General features: G+C 35.7%; 1 protein-coding gene across 2 annotated transcripts in view; it reads left to right on the top strand.

The window, feature by feature from the left end:
- LOC110454892 (pre-mRNA-splicing regulator WTAP-like) overlaps positions 1-18,669 on the top strand; it is a 23,808-nt gene extending 5,139 nt beyond the window's left edge. The window contains exons 5-8 of one of the 2 annotated variants that reach the window (XM_021504668.1): positions 1,191-1,312; positions 3,456-3,634; positions 14,759-14,913; positions 15,882-18,669. In XM_021504668.1, the coding sequence (XP_021360343.1) occupies positions 1,191-1,312; positions 3,456-3,634; positions 14,759-14,913; positions 15,882-16,633 (1,208 nt within the window). In that variant the 3' untranslated portion in view covers positions 16,634-18,669. Of the gene's footprint in view, positions 1-1,187; positions 1,313-3,455; positions 3,635-14,758; positions 14,914-15,881 lie in introns of both variants that reach the window. The other variant, XM_021504667.1, reaches the window with a different exon arrangement.
- The last annotated feature ends 3,736 nt before the right edge of the window (positions 18,670-22,405 follow it).

The raw sequence follows: 22,405 nt of genomic DNA, 5'->3' as shown, positions 1-22,405 counted from the left end.
GAGAGAGAGAGAGAGAGAGAGAGAGAGAAAATCCTGAAAATAGCCGGTATCAAACTGGAAAAGTAGCCATAGCATCAAAGGTAACTTGGTGTTTATAACACTTTGAACAAGTGGATGATGGACGAATCCTGCAGAATTTGTCCGTTTTAGTATCTAGTGGGTATGGAAAAACCAAGCGAAGAGTGTGAAGCTAATTCCGATGCCAGAGAATCGCTGATCAACTTATATTTCGACATCTCAGCATAAAACATAATTATGAAAATGTAGTGTTTCAATTATAGGCTCCGTTCCATGTTAGTTCTAAGTTGTTTTTTTACCAAATCGCTAAGCCTAGTGTGCATATTTTTCCCTGGCTCACTTTTATGTTGATCTCGCATCTAACACTACATAAACAAATGATCGATAACCTTTTGAATTATTTCAATATTTTAAAATGAAGCATCATAAAAATAGTGTATTCTGCTTTAATTATTTCCCTTCGAGTAGATTTGAAGGGGATGTATTGAATGTCCACGCTTCTAGTATAAACATATTTTTTATTATCCCTTCACGGTCAAATCAGTCTGTAGTTCTAACAGTGCAGTAGGGCTTCACGCCACGTGTTGAGTGAAAACAGCACGGTCCCTCGATCGCGCCTGCAAATAATTTCAATTAAATTGCAGTAGAGCTTTTTTTAATCGGTAATCACTGATAAAGTGTTAGCTAATCACTGCATTGTAATTTGTATTAACTGAGGTGTTGAAAATCAGACGGCATCGGTGGTTATGTCCTCCGGTCAACTTACCTGTAAAAATGTAACCTGTTCCCAGCTAGTGTTTGTCGCCAAATCAGTAATCATCACCACAGATTACTGATTTTAATCATTTTAGAGTAGGAAAAATTGTGTCGCCAAAGAATATCGCCTAACTGAATTTTTTGTCACCAAATCTGAAAAAGTGTTGCCATTTGGCGACTTGGCGATCGTTAATGTAAGCCCTGCAGATTTATAAGTCTACTGTACGTGTGAATCGTAAGTACCTGTACTGTAGCTGTTATTTTTTTTTACATTTATGACCAATAGTAGATTTGATTTCCTGATTTATGGTACTATGATTTCAAACATTAAATTAATGTCCATGAAATGCTTATTTTTTTTTTATATATATGATAAGGCCATGAAAACTTATTTGCACAATCTCTTTTTCAAGAAGATGATGGGGATGTAATAGAGCTGGAGGAGAAGATGAAGCAGCAGCTACGTGATAACATGAGGCGGGAGAGTACCCTGGTCCACCGCCTTGCCACTAAGGAACAGGAGCTTCAGGACTACATTGTATGCTCATTATGAATGTATTTCATACAGTTTAAAGTTTCCTTTTTTTTCAAATAATTGAAATATTGAAGAAAGTTGGCCTGCAAAAGAAATGAACAAATAACGTAGCAAATTTCAGTCACTACTTATGTATTAAATATCACAAAAAAAATGTCAAAACTCTAAGGTCTGATTCTTTTTTCAAAAGTGTTTGTTTTACAGAAAATAACTTCTTTAAGCAGGATATACACGAAGGATAAAGTTGTTTTGACATACAAAAATGATGAGTAGATCTTACATACATAAAGGTTAAAATAGATCTTACATACATAAAGGTTAAAGTAGATCTTACATACATAAAGGTTAATGTAGCTCTGACATACATAAAGGTTGAAGTAGTTGTGACATACATAAAGGCCAAGGTAGCTCTGACATGCATAAAGGTTAAGGTAGCTTTGACATACATAAAGGCTGAAGTAGCTCTGACATACATCAAGATTAAGATAGCTATGATATACATAAAGGTTAAGGTAGCTATGATATACATAAAGGTTAAAGGTAGCTATGATATACATAAAGGTTAAGGTAGCTCTGACATACATAAAGGTTAAGGTAGCTATGATATACATAAAGGTTAAAGTTAGCTCTGTCATACATAAAGGCCAAGGCAGCTCTGACATACATAAAGGTGAATGTAGCTCTGACATACATAAAGGTTAAAGGTAGCTCTGTCATACATAAAGGCCAAGGTAGCTCTGACATACATAAAGGTAGCTCTGACATGCATAAAGGTTAAGGTAGCTCTGTCATACATAAAGGTTAAGGTAGCTCTGACATACATAAAGGTTAAAGGTAGCTCTGTCATACATAAAGGTTAAGGTAGCTATGATATACATAAAGGTTAAAGGTAGCTCTGTCATACATAAAGGCCAAGGTAGCACTGACATACATAAAGGTTAAGGTAGCTCTGACATACATAAAGGTTAAGGTAGCTCTGTCATACATAAAGGTTTAAAGGTAGCTCTGTCATACATAAAGGCCAAGGTAGCTCTGACATACATAAAGGTTAAAGGTAGCTCTGACATACATAAAGGTTAAAGGTAGCTCTGACATACATAAAGGTTAAGGTAGCTTTGACATACATAAAGGTTAAGGTAGCTCTGACATACATAAAGGTTAAGGTAGCTCTGTCATACATAAAGGTTAAGGTAGCTCTGACATACATAAAGGTTAAAGGTAGCTCTGACATACATAAAGGTTAAGGTAGCTATGACATACATAAAGGTTAAGGTAGCTCTGACATACATAAAGGTTAAGGTAGCTCTGTCATACATAAAGGTTAAGGTAGCTCTGACATACATAAAGGTTAAAGGTAGCTCTGACATACATAAAGGTTAAGGTAGCTCTGTCATACATAAAGGCTGAAGTAGCTCTGATATACATAAAGGTTAAAGGTAGCTCTGACATACATAAAAGTTAAGGTAGCTTTGGCATACATAAAGGCTGAAGTAGCTCTGACATACATAAAGGTTAAAGGTAGCTCTGACATGCATAAAGGTTAAGGTAGCTATGATATACATAAAGTCCAAGGTAGCTCTGACATACATAAAGGTTAAAGGTAGCTCTGACATACATAATGGTCAAGGTAGCTCTGACATACAGAAAGGTTGAAGTAGCTCTGACATACAGAAAGATTAAAGGTAGCTCTGACATGCATAAATGTTAAAGTAGCTATGATATGCATAAAGGCCAAGGTAGCTCTGACATACATAAAGGTTAAAGGTAGCTCTGACATACATAAAAAATAAAGTAGCTCATTAAATTGCTAAGCAAGCCTTACTGGACAAATAAACAAGACAAAGAGTGTGATTACATCCGTTGTCCACTGTGAACAGGCAGTGATCAATGTATAATTTTGATTCTCAAGTTTACTACAAATTTTATTCCAAATTTCTGAATATAATAAAATCACAATTGTGTCCCCAAGTGAGGAATTCTGATATAAACACCAAACATGTATTTGTGTGTAGTACATGTACTAGTGAAGTAAGTCAGACTCCTGGTCTATATATAAAGATGTTTTACTATGTATTTGTATTAGTGCTAAGGAATTTAATTTTGGTTTGAAACAGTATTTCCACTTAGTTCATATTTTCATTTTCAGAACCAAATTGCGGAAATGAAACAAGCGCAGACCCAAAACTCAGCCCAACTAAGATCTATGCTGTTGGACCCCGCAGTAAATCTCGTGTTCCAGAGAATGACCAAGGAAATGGATGAATCCCAGGAGAAACTCAAACAAACCCAAAATGAACTTAGTGCTTGGAAGTTCACACCAGACAGGTGCTTATCTTCCCTTTTGGTTACTCTTATAATACTGACCAATTCATTACCGACATGACATGTAAGGCTTCTCTGGCTTTGTTTCCATTTTAGTTTGTAATGCCCGTATCAGGTTCGTATTGTACCACAGTCCACTGCAGCCAAAAGTATCTGATGCGCTCAGGAAAGTGTCCGAAACAGACCATCGGTCAGTTCCCGAGACTCTTAGCCGAACGTTCAACTCGCTGTGGCTTTTTTCCGAATTTGAACTCAAATTACTAATTGACTCGCACAAGGTATACTGACCACAAGCTATCGGTATGGTGCCGGCCAAATACCCAGACTGTGTTCAATACAGGCCACTGAACCCCCTGCAGTTCGTCCTACCGTTAGGTATTATTTGAGGTATCGTCCATGGATAAACTCTTGCCCAATGCAGTTACTGCTCATAGTGCGGAGTGACAATTTGTCGCGAATCTTGGGACAGAACAGTTGCTGCCACTGTAATAATTTCTTGACATTTTGTCATCTTCTTTTGTCAGAAATAAATACCCAAAAAAATTAAGATTTATATCCTTTTTCAATTTACATTCCAATTACTAAAATGAACTTTCCCTGGCTTTGAAATCAGAATAATAGAAAGAAGTAATGAGATAGGACTTTTAAGAACTATTTCAAAGGCATATTAACTTGGAGCTGAAGATAGCAGCAGTTATTGACAGGTTCGTATTTACTTGCCTGCTCCATTTTCACATTATAATCATCTGAGTAAAAATGAAGAAAACAGTAAAAACTGTTTTGAATGTGTGAAATATTGAGGAGAAAAAATCTGAATGTTTGATTCATTGATTGAAAATGCTTATTCAGTCACCCTCAACGCTACAATGGAGGACCAAAGCTTCTACATTGGTCAATTTCAGTCACATCTGTGGGCAAATGAGTTTGTTCTTCAACGGATCAATGTTGCTTGTATTTCAAGTTTAGTATATAAATGTGAATTGGAATTATATGACTTCGAGTTAATATAATCTGCTTTAAGTATTACCATATCTAATTTCAGGGGAAATATTTTTCCAGTTATGAAATCAAGAATTTATAGTCCTTTATCATTTAAATGAGATGTTTTCCTTTTTTTTTGATAAGCTGTGTGTTTATTTGTACATGTGATTGCTTTGTTGTATGCCCATCCCATCTGAACAGTTAGTCTTGTATACAAGGTTTTTGGATAGGATTCATTATGGTATTTCACCATAACAAAAAATCCAGACTTAATATTTGTATGTTGGAATACTTAAGAAAATGTTTAATATAGATCTTCCAGAAAGAAAGAAAAATGAAAACGGAGGTGTTTCATGTCTTAATATGGGTTTCTAAACTGTAGAGCACACTTTGTGACAATCAGAAGGCACAGAAAGTGAATAATATTGCAGTTTTTATCTTTATGAAGCAATTACAGGTCTAAGTCATATAAATATAATTATATACACACATGAAGTTTTAAGATGGGATGGATAGCTACAAGCTAGCCTTTATCTTCAATCATCTCTTCATAATGTTGATTTGATTGGGATTTACTGTTGTGAAGTGAAACTTTTATAAGCTCACCTGCCCGAAGGGTTGTTATGGTGCAACGTCAGTCGTCCGTCGTCTGTCCATCCGTCGTCCGTCTGTCCGGCGTCAACTTTTTACTTTAAACAACTTCTTCTCAATAACCAAAAGGCCCAGGGTACTGATATTAGGCCTGTAGCATGCTGGGATGAAGGGCTACAAAGTTTGTTCAAATAAATGACCTTGACCCACTTTCAAGGTCACAGGGGTCAAATATGTTAAAATCTTCAAACAACTTCTTCTCAATAACCAAAAGGCCCAGGGTACTGATATTGGGCCTGTAGCATGCTGGGATGAAGGGCTACCAAGTTTGTTCAAATGAATGACATTGACCCACTTTCAAGGTCACTGGGGTCAGATGTCTTAAAATCTTCAAACAACTTCTTCTCAATAACCAAAAGGCCCAGGGTACTGATATTGGGCCTGTAGCATGCTGGGATGAAGGGCTACCAAGTTTGTTAAAATGTTTGACCTTGACCAACTTTCAAGGTCACTGGGGTCAGATGTCTTAAAATCTTCAAACGCCTTCTTCTCAATAACCAAAACGCCCAGGGTACTGATATTGGGCCTGTAGCATGCTGGGATGAAGGGCTACCAAGTTTGTTCAAATGAATGACCTTGACCAGCTTTCAAGGTCACAGGGGTCAAATGTTTTAAAATCTTCAAACAACTTCTCAATAACCAAAAGGCCCAGGGTACTGAAATTAGGCCTGTAGCATGCTGGGATGAAGGACTACCAAGTTTAATCAAATGAATGACCTTGATCCACTTTCAACCTGATGTCCTTGTTCGACATTCAAGGTCACAGGCGTCATATGTTTAAATCTTTTAATAGCTTCTTATGAATCAAACACTGATATTCTGCCTGTAGCTGTATTTTAGTCCACTTTTAAGATTACAAGTGTGAGATTTATACCAGGTGAGCGATGCAGGCCCATTGGGCCTCTTGTTTTGATAACTGACATACTGTAAAGATAAAGCGAAACGTTCATTCTCTTAAACACTGATATTCTGCCTGTAGCTGTATTTTAGTCCATTTTTAAGATTACAAGTGTGAGATTAATACCAGGTGAGCGATGCAGGCCCATTGGGCCTCTTGTTCTCTTTTGCTGAACTTTTCATGAAAAAAGTGAAATATAATATGACATTCAGATTTGACCATACAAGTATTCTTTTCTTCAGTTAATTGAAAATTGATAGTACTATATCCTATATAGTCAAGATCCAGTCATTTACCAAACTCTGACCATACGCATGCCATCTCCCACAGGCCATTAAAAACACTTCAATGAAGCATGTTCCAGACTTGGTGGTCATTAAAATGTTATTGTCAGTAAATGATATGACATGAGTACTTAAATGACCAATGGCCTCAATACCTGGAAAACTTGTATGCATTACTGATTGACTTATCATGACTAGTAAACTAAAGAAATACTGTAATCTTTCATAGTTCCATATTCCTGATACATGTCATAGTGTATTCTTGTATATAACCTAGTCACAGTTATAGGTCAAAGGTCAGTATCTTGTTTGTCAGGTTACGGTAATATTGTAATTTTACCTAACTGTAATTTAAATGATGGCTTAAATAAGCACACCTTGAAAAGACCCTTAGATATCTGTATCAATAGTTAACCACTAGGTTCCTGTAACAATAGATACTTTTTACCTGTAACTCTAGATAGTCCCCTAGGTACCTGTATAAATAGAAGACCCTTGATACCAGTATTAACAGTAGCCCCACGATACCTGTATGATCAACAGTAGAACCCTAGTTACTCGGTAGATACCTGTATCAACAGTAGGCCCTTGCATACTTGTGTCAACAGTAGACCCTGTATCAGCAGTATACCCTTAGATACCTGTATCAATAGTAGACCCAAGTCTGACCCCTAGTTACCGTTATCAATAGGAGACCCCTAGATACCTGTTTCAAAATGAGACCATTATGTTGATTTGTACCTGTAATAATAGCAGACCTCCTGGGTACCTCAGTGGTAAACCCTTTTGTTCTTGTGTCATGATTTCAATCTGATCTTTCTTTGCTGCTACCTCTGAAACTGTTGTGTCAGTGTTTGTGCCGTTTTAGCTGTATCTAGTGGAAGTCTGTGGGTGTAGAGCTCATATAGTTGTATATTGTTGTCTTACTGGGTATCTGTGTAGATATATATAAATGTGATAGAAAAAAACTGGTTCTTACCTATTTTGTCTTAAGCATCAAATCATAGCCATTACTTAATGCCAGACATGGATCATTCTTTTCTCTTCATATTTTAACTAAAAGATGGGAAGAAACTCATTGAAATTTCTTAATGATCCATGAATCATTTCGCCAGAACTCTATAATTGATCAAAAAGTTTTTTATGTATTTGTCTTCAAAAATGTATGAAGACAAAAGGAAACCAAGTCATTATTACTGGACAAAATGAACAAATCTGTTTAGTATTATTATTGGACATTGTGACTAATATCCATCAAATGGAAAAAAAGATCTGGTTGTTAGAAAAATACAAAAATACTGATATAATGATATGATAAACAAACTTTAAGATGAGGTAGATGTTGACATTACAAAATCATTTTCATTCCTAGTAATAGAAGAGATGGCTCCTAGCATGAAAAATATTGGATGTGTTTGGTGGTACAGTAGATATTGAAGACTGAAGCTACAGATATGCTGTTGGTTTATAATTTTGAACATAACAAGGAGATTAATTTTCAGGAAGAAGACTGTTTTGTGTGTTGATTCTAATTAACAGGCTTGGAAAAAAAAAAAATGCAAATGATAAACATTTGCCCAAAAAAAATGAAAATGTGTAAAAATTGGTGTGAAAGTATTCTGTGAAACAATTTCCAGAGGAAATCTGCATTGTGAGTTACCATTCATGTGAGGGAGAAGACAAGGTGACAATGGTGTTGAGATAGCTAAGTGTTGGTATCAAGTTAGCTACTCTCTAGATCTGGAGACAATGGTGTGGAGATAGCTAAGTGTTGGTATCAAGTTAGCTACTCTCTGGAGTCTTCAGTGCAATATAAAATAATAAGAGCATAATGATTTATGAAACTGTGATAAAGAATTTGGAATTTCCAGATTTGTGCTTATAATAGTGAAAGATTATTGGAAAATATAAGTGCAAGCTTTTGAGAATAAGTTGGTCGCAGATAATGCAGAGGAATGTGATTTATTTTCAAAGTGTTAAAAGTAATGCAAAGGAGAAATAAGAAATTAACACATATAGATCATCAGTTTAGCGGATCATCAGCAGAATATCCAGTGCACCAGTATTATATTTTTGAAAGGAAAAAAAGCATGACGAAGAATGGAATGCATGAAGATAGTACAACCTATTCCACATCAACAGTTTGGTCGTCAAGGATACTCACATCAGTGTAAGCTTACTTGGAGACCAGCAGGGAAACAAATTTGTGTACAAAGTCGTGGTTATGGTCAACAGAATCATTTACAGAGAAAAAGTACAGATCACTGAACCAGCTCAACGACTAACAATGAACATCAAATTGTAGGCGTCTTCAAGGTCATCTGGACTCTCGGGTGCAAAGGAATGCCAATAATGTCATCTCTTAGAAGAGCTTCAGAAAGGAAGATCTTCTTCGTGACTAAATCATGTCATCGGATATGCACACATCTTCCATTCAAGATTACAAAATGGTCATCAGGGGTACAAATTATCTGACTAAGCCAATAATATCATCTTTAACAAGAAAGAAATAAGGATATATTAGCAACAACTAAAGATTGTTAAATACGCTCAACAAATCCAACTAATTGAGATCAGAAGAAGGTCAACAAGGATACAAATGATTTTAAACTTAACATATAAGAATATCAACAGTAGCGAAAAGGATACATTAGCAACAACTAAAGATTGTTAAATACGCTCAACAAATCCACCAAGTTCATCTTGTCTGCTGTTTTTAAAGCTAGCAAAAAACGCTGCTGACAGAAGAAATATAGGAATGAAGAAAGTTATGGCTCCCAAAACTACCTATGTGACATGTAGAAAAAAATGTGTTAAAACATTCAGACTTATGAAGCAAAAAGCTCTATTAACTCTAGTAATATGAGACACACAAAGACTGCTTAATATCTGTGTTCTCTCAAAACTTTTCTCAGCATAACAAACAAAGTACTTTTTCACCTTTCATTTATCTGTGAAGTTTTAACCTTGAAATGCCAGAAAAATGACTTCATAGTGACTTACTGGTAATCCTAAAATATTGTGAACTGACACTTAAGTTATAATTGACTGCATCCTTCCTTGAGAGCTGTCAACAAGTTAACTGCAACACACTGAACAGTGCAGAGACAGGACATCTGTTCACTAAGTACGCCATATATAGAAGAAACAGGAGAAGAAAAAAAAATTCACAATTTTCGTTGGATTTTGAATCAGCTTTCCAACAGTGTTTTGACAGAAAAAAAATAGACTGTCATCTTAAGAGCAGTTATAACACCAGCAATGAATAGGATCTTAAAAAAGCATCACATCTTCAAACATGTGTGAGAAAGGAGAGTAAAAAAGCATCACATATTCAAACATGTGTGAGAAAGGAGAGTAAAAAAGCATCACATCTTCAAACGTGTGTGAGGAAGGAGAGGAAAAAAGCATCACATATTCAAACATGTGTGAGGAAGGAGAGTAAAAAAGCATCACATATTCAAACATGTGTGAGAAAGGAGAGTAAAAAAGCATCACATATTCAAACATGTGTGAGGAAGGAGAGTAAAAAAGCATCACATATTCAAACGTGTGTGAGGAAGGAGAGTAAAAAAGCATCACATATTCAAACATGTGTGAGGAAGGAGAGATAAAAACTCATTGCCTGAAGTACAACATATACAATCATCTTTTTTCTTCAGAGGAAAAAAAATCGTTTTTTCAAGAGAAATAATGAATCATCCTGTGTACCAGAGGTACCACAAGGACTGAAGGTTTCTGAAGAGTGGACCAACAGTGAAAATTCCAATGGTCTACATGTGTGATCCTAGGAAATGAGCTTAAGATGAAGAAGACAGTGGTTCAAGACTGCTGGTGCCAAGAGTCCGCTTAATTTAAAGGAAGAGAAATATGTGTGTGAAATTACAAGTGATAATGTTGTGCTGTGCTTTGTGAAAATGTATGCCAAATCAGAGGCAGAGAATCCTCAGGAATAACCAGATGAAATGAAATATTCTGTGTGCTTAATATGATAAAATAAATAGTCAGATAGTGCCAGTTTTTATCTGAAAGGAGTCTTAAGCTTCTAAATCAACTGAGGATTTGTGTTTCAAGTTTTCCAATTCAAATGAACATTTAGTGTATTTAGTTTGCTGACGGAAAGTGTGAGGAGAAATAGTGATGGGGAAAGTGTGTAATATAGTTCTCCAGCCCATATACAGTGTTTGCTTGTGTAAAATGTGAGGAAAGAGAAGTGTATTCAAATCATTCTGTGGAGCTGATTGGATTCCGACAGAAACATCTCAAGTCAACATCGGCTGCGACGTCTGCTAGATATACAGTTCATTGTGGTATTGTTCTCATCTTAGAAGATTTAATATAAGTTGTCATAAGTTTGGAATCACTGAAATGAAGTCCACTTCATCTTAGTGTGAAATGTGTAACTTGAAATTCAATCAACATTGGATACAGAAGCTATATCTTTTTTTATTTATTTTTCCCCATCAGATATTTTATTTCCATGTCCATGTACCATAAATGGGGAGATTCAGATAATTAGTTTCTTTGATTTGTTGTGTGTTGGCGTGTTTTGGGTTTAACGTTAAGTCCTCGCAACAACTTATGTCAATAATGAAGGCCGGTTTCTAGGGAGACACTCACCAAAGAAAAGAGTAAGAAAGAATAGATCCCAAGTGTTGCAATGGAGGCAGCAGATCAATTTTAATTTCTTCAATGTCCCTGAAGTAGAAGAGACAGGAGAAAACGCCTGATTCTGCAGGGGCTTAACATTAGTCACCTTTTACGAGAAAATACAGTGGAGTCTATCTTGAACCTTCAGAAAAATGAGAAGCAATACAGATTAATGTTATCACATTGTAAGTTGTCCAAAAGAAGATAAAAAAATGTAATGGACATGTATTGTTACCGAAATGTTTTACAAATATCGTGTTTTGTTATGCTTCATTTTTCTGATTTCAACATGTCAAATTTTCAAAGTAAATAATTTTTTCCTGTTAATAAAATCTTATCACTCCCATTCTATAGTAGGTATCTCAAATCCTAAGCTGTTCATCATAACTACCGTCATTGATACGGTGTTAGTTCCAGAGGTCTCTACTGTTGTCAGTGTTGTACCTGATACCCAGCTTATTGTCCAATGTTGATGGTGGAATTCCAGTTGGTATCATTTTATATATACTTGTGTATTTTGAAATGACAACTATTTCTTTTCATACTGATACATGACAGTCCTTTTGAACCCTTTCAAATAAAAAGAAGAAAAAAAAGTGAAAAGCCAGTCACTTAAGGAACCGATCCCTTTAATCTGTGTTTAGATTACTGGCTTTTCACTTTAATCATATGTACTGACAAGGATGAAAATAGAGTACAGGAATGATTGACCTGAACGACAAAACGTATCCTGTTGTGATTAGTGTGCTTCAGTAAGTAAACGCTGATCACAGCAGGAGATACCAGGTAAACTGAATTTGTTAGTTACAAACAAGTGAATTTTGTCAGAACTGTAATGTGTTCAGGGTATGAAAAGAAAGAGATATTATGTGGTTTCTATATGTTACATAATGTATTACCAGTATACAAGAGTAGCTGTGCATCAACCTTCTCTGTGAAGTGTGCTATACAGGAGCAGGGATTTTACTGACAGCAGGGGCCTGTATCTATCTGGAATCAAGCCAGAAATGTGATAACGTCCTCCCCTGCTGTAGATTACATGGTGATAATGTTAAACTATATCAATCTTTTACTTTGTCTTTGTATGAAAGTATAATGTGTAAAAAAAATCAATTCAAATGTGTTCTGCCTAAAACCAGGGTTGTGGAATTTCAATTTTTCATTGCTATCTCGCCAGATTTGAAAAGTATTTTTTAGCTCCACCTATGCATGTATTTTCATAGTACATATTTTCCTAGCTCTTTAATAAGGTATACAAGTCCAAGGTGTTGGGCAAGTGGAATTTTACACCCCTAAATCAAAGTTAACATAAAAGATCTGTAGCAACCAATTAAGGTTTTATTTTTATAATTCACACATCAAGTGAAAAATGCATTTGCAAAATGTTCAAAGGAGAAATGTCTTAATTCTGATATGAAACTTGATGATCTTCAATTGGAATTACTCATACTCACATTTGAATATGTGTTGCTGATAAACCCATTTTGCTTGACATGTGAAATTTGGTTTAGCTTTGGTTGCACATATTTGTTACATTAATTCAAAGTAGAGTGTTTTCGTATCAGATTCTAGTGATAGACAAATATTAGTTGAATATATACTTTATATTGCTATCCCAAGTCAACACTTTTATTCTTTTGACTAAAGTTTAGAAAGTTGAACTTGTTGGATGAAGTTTTTGGTAGTTCACATTTCAAGGAATGTTTTATATTCACTCATACATAGAACATCTGTTCCTAGTATAAAAATGTGATGATAATTAAATATAGCAAAGAATTATAGCTGATGAATGGTTAATCAGCACAGCACACCCTCCCATAGTACTAGTACAAAAGATGTTTTCTGTCATTTTCCCAAAGATAATTGTTGATATTCGTTATTGGTAGCTAATCCGTATGGAATTTTGACAGTTTGATATATATGACAAAGGCTGTACTAATGTAATATTTGATTAAACTCCTCCACCTTTATAACATTATTGGGGATTGTTGATATATACCATTTAAGAAACTTTATATTGGTATTTCATCAGGATTAAGATCATTACTTGGATGTGGCTTACTGTGTTATGATCATAAAACACAAAATAAGAAATGACCATTTTAAGAGACTTGAAATTTTCCGCTGAAGAAAATCTACAAAAGCTCTTGAAATTGTGTTTATTCTGATTGATCATTCTGGCATATGTGAGACGGGATAACAAGCACTAACCTGATGAAAACCAGGCTGTATTAACGTCTCCGGGAATCTCTCTACCCAAAACAAAACATGGGGAAAGCAAAACAAGTTGTAACGAAACTTAACGATAAGGTAGATTATTGCTGTATAAGAAGTTAATGGAGAGGGGACCACTGTTGGAAATATTTTGAAAAATTTGGGGAGGGTGATTTCAATATATTTTTTTATTAATACAGACCCCAAGGCTATGCTCACATTATTTTCATAATAAGTTACTTGCATGGGTATACCGCCAAATGACATTTCTGTTTTGGTGTCGCAAAAACAAATGTGATGTGAAAAGCTCATAGCCTTTCAAAATCAGTTTAAAAGGGACTCCTAGCTTCCACATTGCATTAATTCAGTTAACATGTCAGGATGTAGAAAAGAAATACTTACTACAATTAGTAATAAACTGCAATTATGACAGAAATTTTGAAGTGTCTAATTGTTTACAAATGTTTGTGATTTTATGAGTACTGGATTATCTTGAAACTAATGACTATGTTGCTAAGCCTATGATTCATTGTAAAACTTGTTTCTGAATTTGAGTTGGAGGGTATGTCATTTTAATCTTGTTTACATGTACAATTGTGAATTAAAATTAACCATGAACAATATTTTAAAGAAACTGTACTTACTGAAATTTTTGTTTTATAAATGCAGAATACAGATCTATGGCATATCATTACCAGGGTATCAAAACTTGGACAATATTTGTAATGTGCATCAGAAGATTTGATAAAATGATAGATCTGTATATCAAAATTAAAAAATAACACTAATAAAGTGTTCATTCTTTGATGGTTGTAATTCTGCAATTTCTAAATCAAATAGAAATAGGGGGGCGGGTTGTGGAAAAAACTTGATACATAACATTCAAGTAAGAAGTATGAAAATATTCATGTTTCAAGCTCATGGCTCTAAGGTAGGTATTGCTGTAAATAAAAAATCTGCTTGTCTTAATTCTTCCTACTTGGAATATTTCTGGTTTTGTACAAAAATGCAAGTGTATGAAGCCAGCAAATAAAAAGATATTTGTCCGTACACAAATATCTTGAGCAAAGTTTGTGTTTCAAGGTCTCTACACTGTTAAAAAAAAATACTTTTTATTTGCTGGCTTCATTTTTCTTCTTACTTGGAGGAAACTTTATAGAAGTAAACTAGACATGATCGCATTTCTGGGTCTTAGACCCAATCTTGGCAGGTATAAGGCGATTGATGATATGCTATCGGTGGTAGTGTTTTTTATCCAATGTTAATTCTGTTTGCTATCACTCATGGACTGTTGGTACCTTTCTGGGGAAATTTTTAGGGGAAATACCTCGATTTTTCTTTCAAATTGGCATGTAGTTTTTTCAGCTTGACCGCCCATATGATCAAGAAGGTTTGACTTTTCACCTGGTAAGTCCTTTGTATGTGACCCCTTTGTTTTGCTACTTTCAGCCAAACTGGTAAGCGGCTGATGGCTAAGTGTCGAATGCTCCTTCAGGAGAACGAGGAGCTCGGAAAGGTGATCAACTCTGGAAAAACAGCTCAGTTGGAAGGAGAAATTGCCTTACAGAAGTCCCTTGTCCAGGAGATGACCACCAACCAGTCTGGTAAAGAGTCTTGGTCATCATTGTATACAGTAGTGCTGCTATGTCCCCATATTCAGTAAATATATCTATTAATATAGGAGCTCAAGATCAATCCCTAAACAGTTTCTTTATCCATTTATTTATCATAGTATATTGTAAAACAAATGGTAACAAAATCTGAAATCAACTCTTTATTAGTCCCCCAGCCATACTATCAGACGGGATTAGAGTCCCCCAGCCGTACTATCAGACGGGATTAGATGCATCACTTTTCTGTAGCATGTGTCATGTGCTCTGTCAAAATCTGTATACAAGTACCAGATACCTCTTTGGAAAGCAGATTTGTGTGGACAGAAATTGAGTATTGCGCCCAGCTATTCACAGAGCTTTGGCCTTTTGTATATTTTAGATTGTGCAGTTTGTCCAGAAGTAGGTGACTTTAGCACAGGTATTCTGATGTATAGTTATTTTGCCATGTATGATGATTCGGCTTCACCTTGTGGAAGAAATTTCGGATTGTAATAGGTCTTCTGATAACCTTTACAAGGGATTGGACTATAGTTTAGAAGAACACAATTTTTCATACAAGTGTACAAAATGTATCGTTTGATGTTTTGTTTGCTTTACAAGATGTAGGAGCAGGTGTTTTTTGTACTTTGCTAAGTACAGAGAGTTATCGCCCCTTAAACATTCTGCTATCAAGGGGAGAAAGTACAGTGAACATTGGTCACTCTGCAAATAAGGGGAATGCAACAGACCCGGTCACTGCCAATGAAAGGTGGGCAATGGACACTGGTCACTGCCAATGAAGGTGGGCAGTGTCCACTGGTCACTGCTAATAATGGCAGGGCTTTGGATCGTGATCACTTTACTAATAAGAGTGGGCAAATTAATCTTGTATTCTAAGGATAAAGCATTTTTTCTGCTGCTTCTGAATCATCTATTTAAAAGTAATAACATTTGAAATCCATTCTTTGTTGCTTTACCAGAACTGGATGACCTGCTGGGTGACCTTGACGAGGATGTGGAGGGAATGCAGAGCATGATCTATGTGTTACAACAGCAGCTCAAGGACGCTAAGGAACAGTTGGGACTTGTACAGGAGGAGAATGCACAGCTACGTCTCACACAAAATACCACCCCAGTCGCTACAACAATCGTGCCTCCCACAGACGTTAAACCAATCGTGAAACAGGAGGCATCTAGTTTCCCCAACAGTCCAATCACAGACACTGTACCGCAGAATACATGGACAACACACAGTGATAGTAAGTATGAACCATCACAACAGTCACATGACTGTCACATGGACAACGTCAAAGAACAACTAGAGACACCTGATGGTAATGGTAATGGTGAAATACAGGCAATGGATACTGACCAAATCACTTCGTCAGATTCATACAATGTTCATTCATTATACACAACCAGCACAGAGCACAATCACAACACAGATCAGAATGACTTGGTGGAACAGTATAGAACAACTAAAACAGACGCTCAGCTCCTTGAGAGCACAGACGATTTATCACAGGATGCCTGGAGTCCACGGAAACCAGCACTCGACCAACTGGAAGAGGACAGTGCTTTACGGAAATCACATGAGGAGTTAAGTTGTAGCCCTGATACAACTAGCTTGGACAAGTTAGGGGAGCGGGAGCTATCATCAGGGGACTTCTTACACATACAGAATGGGGTCAGTAGGACTTGTACCAGTGATAGTGAGATTGAACAGGCGTAGATTTTACCAGTGTGCCATCAATCACTGTCACTACTCATATACTCATCCCAATGTTCAAACACATTTCATTTACAAATAATGTTTATAAAGTGAATATTTAAAGAATCAAAAGAGTCCATCTCTAGAATAAAACGCTGCACCATTTTATGAATTTGTACCTTAAAAGGTTATTTTATGAAAGTTCATATAACATGTTTTAAAAATAAAGTTCATTGACGTAAAGTATTGTATGTTAATAAAAATGGTTATATCATGGTAAGTAAAACATTGTATGGTTGAATTGGTATCTTAATTGGCCTGTCTATGTGATGGATTAATAGGTTTCAATTTAGATCCTTTAAAACAAGACTGCTAGATTTCAACGGGGGGGAAAGGGAATTTTACGTAAGAATGTGAGATGTAAGGGAACTTTGTAATGTACAGACATTCAAGAAACATGGGGCCTTTGATACAGTGTAATAGTAGGCACTTGATCACACATTGAATAGAAAATCAGCTTTGTGCAATGAAAATAACTCAATATACATGTAACACTTGAACTGAGTAAAATGACATTGCTTTCTAGAATAAATGCTGGTTCCATTACAAATTATATAAAACAAGGTGAAAATTCTCTTGTGAATTAATTAACTTTTATAGAAAGTCATAAGCTCTGCAAATCAATATCAGAGAATATCGTGATTTTTTGCCATGCTTTATTTTCAAATGGAAATCAAAGATTTAAAATGGGGTTTTTTTTGTGCTTGCTTATTTCTGACAGGCATTGACTGATGAAATTGAAGTATCAAGATGTCTTTTAACATTTAAACAGCCAATTGAAACATAAGTTGATCATCAGTGTTTCCTCTTATTCTGAATAGTATGTCAGTTGATACAAGTCAGAATATTGGTTTAAGAATAGACTTTTCTTTTTGTTATCAATAATTCATGTATATTTCACATAGTGTTCTTGTTATAATTTAAATGATCAGCATGATAAAATGTGATTTGTTTTACACTTGTGTTAATTCGTAATTTCCTGATTCCACTACAGTGTGGGTGAGTGTCATAGTAAATGTTAGCTTGCAGTCATACCCTTTGATACATTTTCTTCGGACTTTTAATGAAATCACAAGATATATTGATAATGAAATGATATTGTCACCTGAAGGGTTGTTCGAATTATCAAATTTCAAATGTTGTGATATGAATTTCTGACTTCAAATGTACAGCATTATGATGTATGTGCGATTGAAATTGAACAAATACTGTGTTCAGTAGAGACTAGGAAAATGTGAAGTTTCCCTAGGCCTGGTTCAGAGGCTGAAATCATTTAAAGAAAAGAAAGAAAAGTGGTTCTGTAGAAAGAGCATATCATAGGTCTGTTTTAGCACAATATCTGACAGCAGGCCTAGGTTAGATTAAAAAACAAAAATATCAAATTGTTGACAATCAGTTTTACTGCTTTCACATTGTTACAGGAAAGGGTTGAAAGCATGTTGGTGATCAGTCCATTCTAAATCAAAGGATTTAATCTGGTATAGTGGAAACATTGAACAGCATATGTTTTAATTTCGTTCGAATTTTTCCTGGACTATACGACGAAGATGTTTTTATGGGCAGACTTGTTAAGGGTGGTAAAAGTTTCCTTATGTGTTTGCCGTGTTATGGGTTTAGTAAACAACACTGTTGATTGGCACACAAGTCATTACACAAAAACAGGTTTCAGTTTCCTTGTAGACAAGGAATATTGTGTCAACAACCACCTTTGGATTCTGGCCTGAAAGGTCAGATATCATCAAAGTTATTTATGTGTTTACTAGGCTATAATTGTTAAAACAAATTATGATGTCATATTTTTACCTGGTATTTTTTTAAGTTAGATAGCTGACATTGGCTTATCAACATTAGCAAGCGCTGCTGTTTTCTAATCAATATTCACATTACAAGAACATGATGTTTTGTATGTCTTATTTCATGGAATGAATGGTTTATCATGCAGATGTTGTTTGTGTTCAGGTCTATGTGAATAAACGAGGCAGCAAATGAGAACTTACATCAGGACTTGTGTTTTGTTTGTTAGTGGGAAAGAATATTTTGAAATAGATGATGTGATATCACATAAAATTGTCTGGGTAACACTCAGACACTTCAACACTACATACAATATGAAGATGACCACAATTTCACTTTGGAGTGAGTTTCAGTTCAGATTGACTTGGAATCGGCTGATTATCTTATTAGTCCATTATTGATGAGCTAAGACTGAGCCATTGAATTATGTATTAGTCATACCTTCTGAATGGCCACACATGTTTTAATGAAATATGTAAGATGATAGAGAGACAAAGCTGCTTGAGAAACCATCTCCATTAACAGACCGTCTGAAACCCACTTTTTAAGCAGTCTCCATTAAAAAATAGATTTCCTTGTTAACTGAACCTGTATCAAAGACCACTATATAGACCTCATGAAGTGGGTGTTTGAATACAGGTTTTACTCTACCAGCTTCAACTGAGCAGTGTCAAGTTCAACTATTGGATCTTTATGAAAATGCAAGAATGAAGTAAAGGTTCATAATATCAGACAATAATAATGTTTGTCTAGGCCTTAATTGCTGTACAGGCTGAAGTATTGCTGAGCATAGTGTAACCTTGTCTGGCTGGTTTATTGTTTTGCACGGTCAGTTATGGACTTAGTACTGCAGCTAGGGTCACAAAACTTCAATGTTCATGCACCTTCATCAGTAAAACATGATGCACAACATTTTAGTGACCCTGACCTCGGTGACCTTGCTTTAATTCTCTGTGTGGGTGCAAGGCATCCGTGTCTTCCAGACACGTCTGTTTTAATGCACCTTCAGTGACAGATGAATTATGACATGATGGTGTGTCACCTAAACTCTTTGAGTCTGTACTAAGTTCAAAGTCTCAAAATAGGGGGTCAAAGTTCAAAACATTCACTTATTTACTTAATACGGCAATAATATATTTTTTATGAAATGTCATAGAAGGATGGTGTGTGATAAATCACTGTCATGTCCTTAATTCCAAGGTCAAGGTCACATCGAGGTTAAAACCAATTTTCCCAAGGTTAACTTTGGTATTCAAAAATAAATGATTCAAACTATCAATTAACAAATTGAAATTTATGTAGTTTTCAGATTCCCCTAGTGGGGTTATTTTTGAGACATTACGATATCCAATATCGCAACCATTTCGAAAATCCAATGGAATTGAAACTAAAATTATATTAAACCATTTGCACAAAACTAAGCTGGAAGTATAAACACCTGGACCTGACCAATACTTTTTGATTTGCCGTCAATCTGAAAGCATAGCAGCCATTTTAAAAGTATCTTTGGAATCTAAACTAAAATTGTACAAAGCGGATTTCACAGAAATTAAGTTTGAATGAACAGCACATGGTGCTGAAAATGAACAGCACATGGTACTAACAATGAACAACACATGGTGCTAACAATGAACAACACATGGTACTGACAGTTAACAACACATGGTGCTGACAATTAACAACACATGGTACTGACAGTTAACAACACATGGTACTGACAATGAACAGCACATGGTACTAACAATGAACAACACATGGTGCTGACAATGAACAGCACATGGTACTGACAATAAACAGCAACTGGTACTAACAATTAACAACATGGTGCTGACAATTAACAACACATGGTACTGACAGTTAACAACACATGGTACTGACAATGAACAGCACATGGTACTAACAATGAACAACACATGGTGCTGACAATGAACAGCACATGGTACTGACAATGAACAGCACATGGTACTGACAGTTAACAACACATGGTGCTGACAATTAACAGCACATGGTACTGACAATGAACAACAAATGGTACTGACAATGAACAACACTCTGTACTGACAATGAACAACACTCTGTACTGACAATGAACAACACATGGTGCCGACAATGAACAACACAAGGTACTGCCAATGAACAACACTCTGTACTGACAATGAACAACTCTCTGTACTGACAATGAACAACACATGGTGCCGACAATGAACAACACAAGGTACTGCCAATGAACAACTCTCTGTACTGACAATGAACAACACTCTGTACTGACCATGAACAACACATGGTGCTGACAATGAACAACATGGTGCTGACAATGAACATTACATGGTACTGCCAATGAACAACACTCTGTACTGACAATGAACAACACTCTGTACTGACAATGAACAACACATGGTACTGACAATGAACATCACATGGTTCTGACAATGAACAACACATGGTACTGACAATAAACAACACATGGTGCTGACAATTAACAGCACATGGTACTGACAATAAACAGCACATGTTTTTGACAATGAACATCACATGGTTCTGACAATGAACAACACATGGTACTAACAATGAACCGCACATGGAGCTGACAATGAACAACACATGGTACTGACAATGAACAGCACATGGCACTGACAATGAACAACACATGGTACTGACAATGAACAACACATGGTACTGACAATGAACAACACATGTTACTGACAATGCAATTTCCTGTTAATTTGGAGCATTCTCTATCCATAGTTGTGGTTCCTTAACTTACTAATGAGTAGAGATTGATTTGAAATCCAATATGGCTGCCAGTTTGAAAATAAAGTCTAAACTTCAAATTCAAATTCTAATGAACTTATTTTACCATCGTTTAATGGGAATGATCAACACATGACCAATACTTGTTATTATGAGGCCGATTTGAAAGACAATATTGCAGCCATGGCAGCCATTTTGAAAGTCTTTTGGGAATTTTAACTAATAGTCTACTGAACTGATATCGACGATATTTGTTCAGAATGTTTTTATGTTGGAGCTGATTTGGAATCCAGTATGGCTGCTTTTGTAGCCATCTTAAAAGATAAAACGCTAATTTTTACTGAACCGATTGTTATCGATATTAAGAAGAAAAGGCCAGTGGATTGTCCTTACCGATTGCTTTTGTCTGTAAATACAACATAGCCAACGTGGCAGTTACCTTGAACGTATATTTTGCACTCATGGTATTGTCAGAATGATTTTAAGCAAAGTTGCATGAAATTGGTTCTACATAAGACAGATTTTAAATGTTGAGCCGTTCGATATTCGACAATCAGATTTTAAATGCCGCTCAACATTCAATATCATTGAATGTCTATAAATATGTCGCTGTTGAGTCAAATTCATGCAAATTTAAAACTATTGTGAAGTGCCAAGTAGTGGCTCTTACATTGAAAATCTTTTCGACAGGTCATAAATGGCATGTGAGTGTTAATTAAGGCCCCTTGGGCCTCTTGTTACATAATACCGGTATTTCGTGGATTGTACCAGCATAATTTATGAGGACAATAAGTATGTCAGATTGACCTACTTTTTGCATGCGGCAATGCAAAGTCAGGAATAACAATCATAACAATTTCACCAATTCGGAACTTTTGCAGAAAAAAAGGTTTTCTTTTAATGTCATAGAATGATTGCATAATCCCAAAGTATAAGGTCCACCATGCTATATTCCCCAACTACGGGTATACGCCTTAATAATACTTTTGAAACGATTTAATAATAAAACACGTAAAGGGACATATCTTGGTATTTTTACAAGAGATCTACTTCACTCAAATATACGAAATTGCAGTTTGCTATTTACAGACGTCAAACACATCGTCACGTGATGCATTCAGATTGATAATTATTTTATAAGTTGGCTGTATGTCAAAAAGGATGGACACTTTTCCATGAACGCCCATA

Source organism: Mizuhopecten yessoensis, unplaced genomic scaffold (genome assembly GCF_002113885.1).
Source record: "Mizuhopecten yessoensis strain PY_sf001 unplaced genomic scaffold, ASM211388v2 scaffold8103, whole genome shotgun sequence".
Taxonomy (NCBI): domain Eukaryota; kingdom Metazoa; phylum Mollusca; class Bivalvia; order Pectinida; family Pectinidae; genus Mizuhopecten; species Mizuhopecten yessoensis.
Note: the sequence above shows the minus strand (reverse complement) of the source record. Positions and strands in the feature narration are given on the sequence as shown.